General features: G+C 31.0%; 1 protein-coding gene and 1 long non-coding RNA gene across 2 annotated transcripts in view; one reads left to right on the top strand and one right to left on the bottom strand.

Moving 5' to 3' along the window:
* LOC111709260 (uncharacterized) overlaps positions 1–2,448 on the top strand; it is a 3,643-nt gene extending 1,195 nt beyond the window's left edge. Inside the window, exons 3-4 of the mRNA XM_023482885.1 lie at positions 335–479; positions 2,189–2,448. Of these exons, the coding sequence (XP_023338653.1) occupies positions 335–479; positions 2,189–2,318 (275 nt within the window). The 3' untranslated portion in view covers positions 2,319–2,448. The remainder of the gene's footprint in view (positions 1–334; positions 480–2,188) is intronic.
* Positions 2,449–7,601: 5,153 nt separating this feature from the next.
* Positions 7,602–12,672, bottom strand: LOC111709259 (uncharacterized). The gene is made up of 3 exons (XR_002766819.1): positions 12,498–12,672; positions 11,404–11,483; positions 7,602–9,499 (listed from the first exon to the last, which is right to left on the bottom strand). It is a non-coding gene; the product is annotated as an uncharacterized LOC111709259 (long non-coding RNA).
* Positions 12,673–13,588: the final 916 nt, after the last annotated feature.

The raw sequence follows: 13,588 nt of genomic DNA, 5'->3' as shown, positions 1-13,588 counted from the left end.
CCACAGTCTGTCTTTCAGTAGTAATATTTGCCATTAAAAATAAATTTAGAGCTACAGGGTTACCCACAAAGAATGAGACTTCAGAGACGATTGAATGGAATTTGTTTAGTCCATTTCCCTGAATATAGGGTTCCTTATTATAGGCCAAAACTGGCTTATTTCTGTTCTTAATCATTTTGTAAACCATCATTATATTCAATTGAGCGCAGAAACCAAAGATTAAGCTTCAAAACGCCATATTTTTTAAGTTTTGGGTCGTCTTTACAGTCTCATCCTTTGAGGGTAACCCTGTATCAAAAAAAATTATAGGGAGAAATAATAGACCTGTTTTAAGGTTTACCCCGATTCTACATGCCCGGGCTAACTCGACAGGCTCGGCAGCTAGAAGAGTATTCACCTCCTCAGCAAATTAAACGTCAGGCTGCCCTAGAAGAGTATGGATCTCCTCCAGCATATGAAGAACCTTCTCCTGCTTCAAGGTACAAAATATTTAATTTCATTTCGAACATTTTTAGGCATTTAAATTGTATTTGTCGGAAATTTGTATAGAAATATTCTTAAGTATTTAAAAATTACAAATAAACAACATTTTTGAATTGTAGATTTTCTAAAGCGAAAAACTTAAAATTTGGAATAAGAAGACGACTTTTAGAATCAAGTTATGACATTTAATAGTCCAATGAGTATGAGACACTTAAGTACAGGGTGTCCCACGAAACATGACATTTAATAAATCGTTATTTTTAGTTAAAACATCCTTTTGCTTCATTATCTTTTGCTTTGAAATCAATTTTAATATAACATGATTCCCATACAATACTTTTATTGATCTTTGGTATCAAACAACTTAACAAATTATGGAAAAAGACATTCTAAACTATTCACCAACTGTCATGTTTCGTATTTCTCTTATGTCGTCTTCTTATTCCATTGTGTTCTGGCCATCACTGTACGAAAAAGAAAAGTTTTAATATTTTTTTGTTTTTGCCAAATATTGTCAAAATATATTCAGCAAGAAAATATTTTGGAAGAAAACTTTTTTATTAAAAGTGCAAAATCATTTTACTTTTCCATTACTGGCTAGAGTCGAAAGACGATTTAAAACGTGTCTTGTTATTTTTGGATTTTTTTTTAAATTCCGTGAGAACAATATTATTATCTATTTTACTATATATATATTAACTGTGTTGTAAGAGTCTGTTTATCATATATTGTTATGTTTAATAATTCTTAAAGGGACTGTAAACATAATTTTAAGTAAACCCTCCAGTAAAATAGTGGTTTGGCCTATTCACAATAATTCCTTTAAAACCGTCGTTTTTCTGGCCATGTTTTCGCTGTTGTCTTAATGCGAACCGGTCCGTCCCGTTTATTAAGAAACAACTATTTGCTTTGAAATCAATTTTAATATAACATGATTCCCATTCAATACTTTTATTGATCTTTGGTGTCAAACAACTTAACAAATTATGGAAAAAGACATTCTAAACTATTCACCAACTATCATGTTTCGTATTTCTCTTATGTCGTCTTCTTATTCCATTGTGTTCTGGCCATCACTGTACGAAAAAGAAAAGTTTTAATATTTTTTTGTTTTTGCCAAATATTGTCAAAATATATTCAGCAAGAAAATATTTTGGAAGAAAACTTTTTTATTAAAAGTGCAAAATCATTTTACTTTTCCATTACTGGCTAGAGTCGAAAGACGATTTAAAACGTGTCTTGTTATTTTTGGATTTTTTTTTAAATTCCGTGAGAACAATATTATTATCTATTTTACTATATATATATTAACTGTGTTGTAAGAGTCTGTTTATCATATATTGTTATGTTTAATAATTCTTAAAGGGACTGTAAACATAATTTTAAGTAAACCCTCCAGTAAAATAGTGGTTTGGCCTATTCACAATAATTCCTTTAAAACCGTCGTTTTTCTGGCCATGTTTTCGCTGTTGTCTTAATGCGAACCGGTCCGTCCCGTTTATTAAGAAACAACTGGATGGAGAATACTAAATTTTACGAAAGAAAAGGTTGGATATTTCATTCACACAGGTCTAATGGCTACCGTTGTGAATCGGACATGGCACTTTATGAATTGAGGGTAACTTGAAATTACATCTAAAGTTAAAAAAAATTAAAAAAACTATTTCTCAGTTGGATATCATTATTATTAACGTATACATTTTAGTAACACCTACGCTGCCCCCCACGCTGAGGCAGGCCCAGACCATGTTGACTATGGAGCATATACTGGAGGAGCTGGAGCCTTTGGTTGGTATACTGATCACCCTGTTCTCCTAGGAGCTGGTCACCGTTAACATCGTTTAGATTGCTTCGACACCTTTCGATCTCGAACTATTGAAAACTATATTATGAAGTTTATAAGTTATATAAATTTTGTTATGCCGAGTACAGTTATTCTTACTGAAATAAATTTACCAAAATTCATCTATTTTTACAGAACTTTTATAACCCACGACTACATGTGTGGCGTAGGAAGACGATATTTAATCCATTTGTTGTGCATTATATATTGATATAAAGCAGATAGTTCTACTCTGTGTTTCATGTTTATTGGTCTACTATTTAAAAGTACAAATCGAATCTAACATTTCTTTTTTCTAATTCACATATTTGTACGGCCCTCGCATTGTACACACTATTAAAAGAGTGGATTAGAATTTGTTCAATTATTATTGAGTTTAACAAAGGCTGGAAAATTTTTAAAAAATCGAATTTTCTTCCCAAGTATTTTTAAAATTGCACGGGCAACGTCGTGCACCTCAGCTATCATATTTTAATATAAGTTTGGACTTTTCTTTTCCTTTTTGGGATTTTAACCATTCGAAAATATATTCTTTTCATGAATTGTCTTCTAGGAATTTGTCTTTTCTGCAGTTTGTCGTTCAGGAGTTTATCCTTTCCACAGTTTGTCTTTCAAGAGTTTATCCTTTCCACAGTTTGTCTTTCAGTAGTTTATCCTTTCCACAATTTGTCTTTCAGGAGTTTATTCTTCCACAGTTTGTTTTTTCAGGAGTTTATCCTTTCCGCAGTTTGTCTTTTTGGAGTTTATCCTTTCCACAATTTGTCTTTCAGAAGTTTACCCTTTCCACAGTTTGTCTTTCAAAAGTTTATCCTTTCCACAGTTTGTCTTTCAGGAGTTTATCCTTTCCACAGTTTGTCTTTCAGGAGTTTATCCTTTCCACAGTTTGTCTTTCAGGAGTTTATCCTTTCCACAGTTTGTCTTTCAGGAGTTTATCCTTTCCACAGTTTGTCTTTAAGGAGTTTTTCCTTTCAACAGTTTGTCTTTTAGGAGTCAGTTAAATGTCGGGCTGTTGTGGAAAATGAAGGAAATCAAGCGCACAGTACGATATTGTTATGTCTTCCCAATTCTGTAAGCAGGATTTTGTGTAAATTTCATACTGTTTGATCCAAAATTAAAAAAAGTTATGAAGAAAATTGTTTTTTTGTTGACGCTTTTTATTTAGATGCTTCATTTTACATAAACAAATTAATTCGATGTTTATTTACAAATCCTGCATAATATATCTCAATAAAAAGAACTGGAACAGATTTTTCCTGGATTTTGTTTTAATACTAAAACAATAGGCTGCAGACGGCTATTTGCACAACTGATTTGTAGTGGGAAAGTAATTGCACTCATTTTATTTGTTTAAGCACATGGGCGGTTTCAGGAATTTAGTCAGGGGGGGGTAANTTTGAGAAGATGTATGTGCAATGACGTCATTAGATAATTATTGAAACTCATTTCATGAGAAATACAAAAAAGGCCCATAATGGTCCTGGTTAAATTCGGCGAGCCCTTCCTCTGGAACCTCTCTTAAAGTTAGATATCAAAATATGACCTATAATATGTAGATACATACTTCTTACAGGATGTACTTCGTTGGACCTATACAGGGCGTTTATCGGTGAATAAGAAACATTTCAAAAACGTATCCATATATCCTTCTAGTTTTGCTTTAAAACAGTTTTGAATGAATTAAAACAAGTATAAATATTCCAATATTTCTATGGTTTTTGTAAAACTTTAAAATTCTTCAACTTATAGCTTCTCTGAGAACTTTGACAGTTGAATAAACAATAGAATATTGCATTTTTTAACTTTAAGAAAATTTATTTGATGATTTTTCAAAACATTGGATCATTTTTGGCCTTTTTGTTCAGAGATTGATGTTATGCACCCAATCTGGATGTTTTGCAACCAATCTGGATTTTATGAAACCAATCTTGATGATATCAAACCATTCTAAGATGTTATAAAATCATTCTATGACACTGAAAGTAAAGGACACCTTTTTACTTCTCCCAACCAACCCTGGTTTCATTGACTTGTTTCTTCATATTGATAATTCACTTGAAACCAATTATTTGAAATCCTTTCTGTAGAGTTTATCCACAGCAGAATTTCCTTTGTTTAAACAAATTACCTCAAATAGAAAGTTTCCGAGTTTTATATTCCATCTCAAACTAACCATCTTTTTCTATTTGTTGTATTTTGTGATTAATCCTTTTCTTGTTTAAATTCCAGTCAAGTGTAGAAAACGTGGTTGTAGTTTTTCAATCCCCCTTTTCAAATCCTAGAGTTTATTGACGAAGTGTCAAGGTGTATGTATCAAATCTAGGTGTTATATAACCAATCTAGTTGTTATGCAACTAGTTTAGAAGTTAAATTCAACCAATTAAGGTTTTTTTGCTGCTAATCTAGGTGCAGTTATAATACCAATCAAGGGGTTATGCAACCAGTATATGTGTTACACAATTAATCTAGGTGTTTTGCAACTAATCTAGGTGTTATACAACCAATCAAGTTTTTTTGGCTGCCAATCTATGTGTTATAATACCAATCAAGGTGTTATGCAACCAATATATGTGTACACAATCAATCTAGGTGTTATACAACCAATTAAATGTTGTGCAACCAATTTAGGTGGTATACAACCAATCTAGGTGTGATGCAACCAATCTAGATGTTCTTCAACCAATCTAGGTGTTATACAACCAATCTAGGTTTTATACAACCAATCTTGGGGTTATAGAACCAATCAAGGTGTTATAGAACCAATCAAGGTGTTATGCAACCAATCTAGGTTTTATACAGCCTATCTTGGGGTTATAGAACCAATCAAGGTGTTATAGAACCAATCTAGGTTATATACAACCAATCTAGTTGTTATGTCATCAAGCTAGGTGTTTAAAACCAATATATGTGTTACAAAACCAATCTGGATGTTATGAAACCAAATTTGATTTTATAAAATTAATCTTAATATTTACATCCGAACTGAGAGTTGTAAATACCGTATCCGGATATAAATTTATATCTCGGTATCTCGGTATCTGTCTATTTTCACGCTGAAACCATAAAAACCCCAAGAGTATAATAGTGCCCTAAAGCTTCTGTAAGAAACTGTCCATATAAGGGCTAAATCCTGGGCTTAATTAATTTCTCAAGGATGATTTAGCCTTTGTTAAAAGGATATTTATTATCTATTAAGATTTTAGGAATTTTGCGTAGATCCTGTCTGTATCAGTATGATTTAAGTTATATTTTGATACAGTTAAGTTCAAATATAAAGAGACCCCGAAAGAATTTATAAAATCTCGTATTTTTAACTGTCGAATAATGGAATGCTGTAGATGTTTATTTTTTTTTTAATTAAATGATTACATCAAGCTATTTTAAACTGTTCCCCCATATTCATGGCTATTTATTTATTTTTGCAATTTATACGATTTACATATAAAAGTAGAAACCTGTTGAAAAATTGTCAAGACGACATTTCATATCAAAATCTCAGGGTAAACTGCCTTTTATTCAATACCTGTCAATTTAGCGTAAGCTACATGAATTTCTGAAATATTTAAAATACAAAGCTAACAAAAATTTATGAAATATCAAATAGAAGAAAGCTACATTTAATGAGTGTAAAATGGGTCCTAAACTTAAGACTCATTGGACTTTTTATCAAGACGTTTATTTAACTGTGAGTTTTGCACTGCAATAATGTCCACAGTTTTGCAAATAAAAGTATTTGCTTGTTTTAGAAAATAACAAAAACGACAGTCGGTATACTTAAAATTAGTTCCCATTGTAGTCTGTAACAGAGACGACATTTAAACAATGAGTATTTGACGTTGCTATGAGATAAAAATGTTTACCTTAAAAATCATTTAATTTAGTAAACTGCTCAATTCGCGTTCATTGGACTAATCAAAATCATTACAATTGACTCTAACAATTGTCTTACTTTTTCCAAGGGTTTAAGGGTTTCACCAGTTGTAGCAAAGGAGATAAGAATTTTACATATATATTTATTGTATATTGAATTGCTTTATAGTCTCTACTATAGTATTTTTACTTGTAAATAATCAACAGTTCTCAACGTAAATATATTAATGTGTAATATTGCATTTCTACTTTATCCCGTAAATATATATAGAATCTATATATAAATTTGGCTTGTCTGTTTGTTTGTTTGTTTGTCTGTTTGTTTGTTTGTATCCAATAAACGTCAAAACGGCTGAACCGGTCGGGCCCAAATTTTTTGTGGGACATCTAGGGAGCCCAGGGAAGGTNCGAAAAAAATAGTTGAGAGCATAGCTTTACAAATATATACTAGTCTTTATGGGCGCTTTGCGCCAATCTTCTATTTCAATTGTGAACATATTCTCTTTGTGTACATTGTAAAACAAAACCAAAAAAAAATTGCGGATTTCATAAAAAAATGTGTGATTTTCAAAATTTTAAAAAATTTATTTAAAATCAAATTTTGTTAGAGATAAAGTTTTGAAATTTTGATCATTCACATCCATAAACCTTCCCTGGGGCCACGTGAGGTCTCACACATAACTTGGGACCGATCTATTGAGCCGTTTTGGATACAAACAACCAAACAAACACCAATGCAGACAGACAAGCAAAGTATATATATTATTACTGCGTCAACAATTAGCAGTTTGCAAGAATACCCTCCTTCACCCTGCTGGTCCAAACTGTAAACTTCTAATCACAGTTGAAACAGATGGAACTTAAGAGATAACATTCTGTCACAGATTAAAAGAACTGACGACGTATTGTCACGTGACCTCTCTAACTAAATTGGGATATGTTTGGGTCACAACTCACAACGTTACCTGTAAACAGATGGGACAAGAAATACCAATTCTACAGATTATATAGATAAGACAAGAAATACCAATTCTAAAGATTAAAAAGATAAGACAAGAGATGCCAATTCTACAGATTAAATAGATAAGACAAGAGATTCCAATTCTACAGATTAAATAGATAATACAAGACATACAAATTCTACAGATTAAATAGATGAGACAAGAGATAAAAATTCTACAAATTAAACAGAAGTGAAAAAGAACCCAATTCTACAGATTTATTAGACAAGATAAGAGAAACCAGAAACCAGAAACAGATTAGATGAAAAACTCTCTCTAAAAAATGTTCTCTCTATGAAATGTTTTTCCAAGAAATGTTCTCTCTATGTAATATTCTTTCTATGAAATAATCTCTCTGTCAATTTTTTTACAATTTAGATCTATAGGCTTTTATATATATATCTGCTTATATAAATAACTTAAATATCTACTATCTAGCGTTTTTGTTAGAGAGTTAAACAATAAATTGAGCTTTTTTCTACATCCTAAATTAAACATATCCAATTAATAAATAATATATGAGCATTCTTTTATTTCTTTGATATATTTGTTTATAATAACGCTTAACCTAACTTATCATTTCTAGCACTAACATTTAAATGCGACAAGTAAATTTAACACATTATTTTTCATTAATATATGATTACACAATTACATATTAAGTTTAAGATATTATATATATTGAGCTGATTTCTAAGTTTAAAAAGAAAAACTCACTTAGATTTAGATAAACGAAATATATTCTTATTAAATACAGGAATTGTTAAATAATTCAAAATTTTCCAAAATGCTTTTTAGAGAGACAAATTTGAATTTCGTCTGAAATAAAAAGAAGATTTTTTTGGGGGGCTTAATTTTTTGACCCGGCCCCCACCCCTCTAAGCCGTACACAGTACACACACAGTCTCAAACATTATTGTCTATTTACATCTGGGCTCAGGTTCATTAATGTACTGCAACTGTGTGTTTACGTTTTGCAATTTTTAAGGAATGTTTACAAACACACCGTTCTTTAAGGGAGTGTATGACTGAACATGGTAGTTAAGCTTACAGTGCAGTATTGTAAAGAAATATTTTAGGCAGTCACTCCCTCTAAAAGGACTTGAGACGTAATTTGAAGTAACCATTCATTAATAGAGAGATAGGAAAAAATTGATAAATTTATAATGATTATTGTTGTAAAAATGACATTGCCACTTTTTTTATGGAGAGCTTTTTGAAATCACAGTCCCTTTAAGCTTCCCCTGCATTAAATCATTCATTTCCACAACTTTCGTAATTAACCTTAAATGCATTTGGCCTCTAGTTGCTGGGGGAAGATGGGTCTTTATTTTCAATGTGTTAATGCTTTATCTTACTTAGTTTTTGCAAGAAATTCAGGCAGTTGACCTAGGACTTTTCATCCTTATAATGATATATAATCATAATTATTTAATCTTAAAATCAAATTTTCGGTTCCTGCTTATCTGTGAAAATATTACTTTTTCCTGGAGCTTTAGATATATTAATAATTAATCTGATTCTGGATTATGAATACAAATATCATCCTCTAATCTAATTGCTAAATTACATCCTTTTCCGAGGTATAGAATTATAGAGACATCTATACATTTACACAACATGTATATCCTAATAAATATATATATTCGAATAAACAATTTTCTACTTTCTGTTATAATACATATAAAGAGGTTTTTTTTTAAATATTTCACATCAATCTCCTGAAATTGAAAATTTTTAATCCCCAAATCCTTGGACCTGATATCGCTAACTTTTCATACAGGAAAAAGTGGTCATTCAGGCAGTGTGCCTGAGGACTCAGGCAGTTAGTATAAAAGCCTGGTTTTATAACTAAAGGGAGGGTTATGGGTCTTTAGGAAAAGTCATAAAATGTCAACAGCCAAATACCAATACTTTTTAAGTTACGTAAAAAAAGCTGCAGGAGGGGGTCAGCTTGACTCCCCCTCCCCCCAGCAGGAATAGGGTTAAATAGTCTAAGTTTAAAACCCAAAAGTTTGTTCACCTTCAGATTCCAAAAATATAAAGATCACAAAATTGGAATTTGTGGTGAGTATGGAGTTCTTTGTAGAAATGCTAATCTTTCTTTAATTGAATTTAGCGCGCGCTTCAAACGACCGGTTTTAGATTTTTAGCCGTGAAGTAAGATCCAAATCCAGGAATCATTAAAACCGGAAGCTGTGATTTCCGGCCGGATGCTTTCTTGAGTGGAGCTTGTGTTAACCGGAAGCTAGTTCTTGTAAACATCTTCTATGAATGCTGAACACTGTACCTCCGTCGTTTTGAGCTAAAATAAATTTATAAAAACATATATATATAATTATAAAGCACTAATCAGAACAGCATCTCAGCTTTCATATTAATAATACAAATTGTTTCAGACCTCTCGATCCTTATCAGTCAATAAACACGGTTTTACTATATATATATATAGTAATTCCCATAAAACTATGGTACAGGAAGACGACTGTTAAATTCTAGTTTTGATTTTAAACAGTAACATAAACACCACTCTCTGCAAATATGCAGTCTACAACACACGCCCATTTCACTTTATTTGTAGTTGTTTAAAGGGACCGTAAGCCTAATTTCAAGTGACCTTTAATACAAAGAAGCGGCAGTCCCTTTCAGCTATACTAATAAAACATTATGCTTTATATGAACATTAAATACGCATAAGATTACTGAAAATTACGTTAGTGTCGTCTTTTTATTCCAAAGTTTTATTTTTCCCACAATTTACTTTATATTGAGGATAAAAGGAAACCTAAATTCTTAGAAAAATTCTAAAAGTTTAATTTCTCCAACCAAGAAAAGCATAAAATGCGGGGAATTTCAAAAATTCCCAGATTTCTCTCTGATGGAATAAAACAGAAGAAAAGAAATGTTTTCTTGAAACATTAAGTTTAATTTATAGAAGTGATGAATATAAAACTGAAACCTTTGAAGGAATAGGGGATAGTGTTTGTGTACATTTTACTGCCAAGTATTTAAACCGCTCAGATACTGGTTTCTGTTTCAATCATTAAATCTTCGGGGAATTGAAAATTAAATATCAGCCAAACGGTCCTTTTTTAACCTTTACCTGAATAATAAATGCTCTTTTTGTCTTAGATTAAAGGAGAAACCATAAATAAAAATAAAGAATTATCAGACAGTAAAACTAGCATATCACATTCATTCATTACCAGGAAAAGAAACCGTTGAGAATCGGACATGAGTAAACTATAATTGGAGGGTCCTCAGTCCGTTTAGTTAGATCCAAGGTGTGTAGACTACAGTAGATTTAGGATTCATTCCTAATGGTTGATGAGATAGATAGCAAGATGCATGCAATTTCTATTGGTTCAGAATATACAACAAACACATGACTGAATCCTGATTGGATCAGGCGCTAATGGAACTGGCATACAAGTGGGCGATAGGATCAGCGTATATTTATATGTGACGAATCTGGACTGCTGAAGAACTAGTTTCTGTGACGTATTTGGACTGATAAGGAACTATAGTTTTCCTATCACCCATACCTGTAATCTACATACCTTGGTTAGATCGATCTCACATGAGTTTTCTGATAAAAAGGTGCCCTCTCTAGATTTTGAAGTTTAAACTATGTCGGTCTTATCAAGATACAACGGAAAAGTCTAAGGAACTGTTTTTTTACCACAAACTCAGATTTTCTCACCCTTAAATCTTTCCAACCCAATCTCTAACAGACTTTTGATATTTCAAACTATAAATTCCATTAAATTAATAGATTTGAAATCTGAAATGTCTACCGCATTAGGTTGCAAAGCTATAAAAATTAGAAAATTTGAGTTTGTGGCAACAACTTGGTTCTTTTATGCGAAATATTTGGTGGTGGTAAAACTCTCACACAAGAAAAATTTTATGAGGTTGATTTTCAGAAATTTAAAACTCTATATTTATCTCTTTAGAGGAAGAATTTATTCTATCATGAATTTAAATTCATTTAATGTAATGTTTAAGATCCTCGAAAAAAAACCTAAAATTTACCTATACTTGTAACAACATAATATTGACCTATGCTTGTAACAACATAATATTCACCTGTGGTTGTAACATAATATTCACCTATGCTTGTAACATAATATTCACCTGTGCTTGTAACATAATATTCACCTATGCTTGTAACATAATATTCACCTGTGCTTGTAACATAATATTTACCTGTGCTTGTAACTGCTTTTCCTTGTGAGATGTGTTGGTTCAAAACTCTGTCTTCGGTTTCCTGCTGACAACTCTATCGGCTAAAATTGATTAATTGATTAATTACTCGAATTAATTGATCATTATAATTGTTTGATTATTCAAATTAAATTAGTAATTTTCCATCAAATGAATAGATCATTTGAATTAATTTGTCATATAATTGATAGACCATTAAATTAAATGGATTGATTGATAATTGAATTGATTGATTATTGAATTGATTAATCTCATTGATCGATTATTTGAATTAAATGACTATTTTTGAATTGATTGATTTTTTTGATTGATTGATTATTTGAACTGCTAGATTATTTGAATTTATCAAATATTTGAATAGTTTGATTATTTGAATTGATTAATTATTTGAAATGATCGGTTATTTGAATTTATAGATCATTTGAATTTATTGATCATTTAATGATTGATTATTGAATTTATTGATTATTTGAATTGTAAGATCATTTAATTAATGGACCATTGAATTGATTTAATATTTGAATTTATTGATTATATGATTTGTTTGATTATTTGAATTGACCGATCATTGAATTGATTGATTTTTTAATTGATTGACCATGGAATTGATTGAATATTTGAACTTATTGATTATTATATGAATTGTTTAAATTGATTGATTATTTGAAAAAATTCATCATATGACTTGATTGATCATTTGAACCTATTGAACATTAGAATTGATTAGTTGATTGATTTGTATCACCTGAAGCATATTTTCGTTAACAATAGCAGATTGATTAATTATTTGAAATGATCGGTTATTTGAATTTATAGATCATTTGATTTTATTGATCATTGAAATGATTGATTATTGAATTGATTGATTATTTGAATTGATAGATCATTTAATTGATTGACCATTAAATTGATTAAATATTTGAACTTATTGATCATTATATGAATTGTTTGAATTGACTGATTATTTTAATTGGCTGATTATTTTAATTGGTTGATTATTTGAAAAAAATTATCTTATGACTTGATTTTTGAACCTATTGAACATTAGAATTGATTAGTTGATTGATTTGTATCACCTGAAGCATATTTTCGTTAACAATAGCAGTTGACATGATGCTGGCTCGTCTTAGTAGAACTGTTTCCATCACCTTTGTATCCCGTCCACCCTCTCCCTGCACCTGAACAGTTGGGATGGGAAGATTATGTTGATGATCCCGAATTGAATTCGATATCGATCACTACTAATTTTACTTCTATCTGTTGCGTCTCTAATGAGAAACTGGGTAAAAACGACTTATACGACGAGCCGGCAGGACCAATACGACGAGCCGGCAGGACCAATGCAAATCCACGGAATTGCTTCTTTACCAAAACAGTAGATAATTTAGTTAAATTTAAAACTAATCATTCAGTGTCCGAATTTAATGAATTCAAGCCGCGTCTCAAATCCCCCAAAAACCAGTGCCGGCTTATATCTTGAAAAATGTAATGCAATTTTAAGTGGAACCAACCATATTTGAGCCGCGACTTAAATTAAAGACGCGGCTCAAATTCTTAAAATTCGGCTTCAGATATTACAAGTTATAAATGTCGAATAAAAACTAGTTTGAAATTTGATCTAATTTTCTTCTAGAACCTGATATTTGAAAGTCCTGAAAATCACCCCGTGAAGAATAGTGAACTACGGATGAATCAGATCTTATAAATTTGAGTGCATTTTCCAATATTTTTTTCGAAAATTTTAGCAACTCATCGGACACAATAACTTGCCTTATTTTATCGAGAAGAGATTCAAAGCTCAAACTTCAGAACTTAAAAACTCCAAAATTTCAACACCTCTAAACTCCAAAAGTCCAAAACTTCTTAACTTTAAACCTCCAAAAAATCAACTTTATAAGTCGGGCTTCAAGAATATGACAAAGTAAACAAATAATATCTAAAAATATTTATTTATTAAATTTGTCAAGAAACGTTCAGTATGGCATTCTTAGATGAAATGAAGCAAGTTCTTTTACGTCTAAAGTATCTCTCTTGAATGTTCTTGGTTGACAGACGACATTTCAAAAGGATTTTATTGTGTTTCGTTACCTGCACCCGAATGCAGGATTAGTACCATAGATAAATAAATAAACATAGATAGCTTATGTACGCAAAATATAATATTTAG

The sequence above is a fragment of the Eurytemora carolleeae genome, unplaced genomic scaffold, assembly GCF_000591075.1.
Source record: "Eurytemora carolleeae unplaced genomic scaffold, Eaff_2.0 scaffold875, whole genome shotgun sequence".
Lineage (NCBI taxonomy): Eukaryota > Metazoa > Arthropoda > Copepoda > Calanoida > Temoridae > Eurytemora > Eurytemora carolleeae.
Note: the sequence above shows the minus strand (reverse complement) of the source record. Positions and strands in the feature narration are given on the sequence as shown.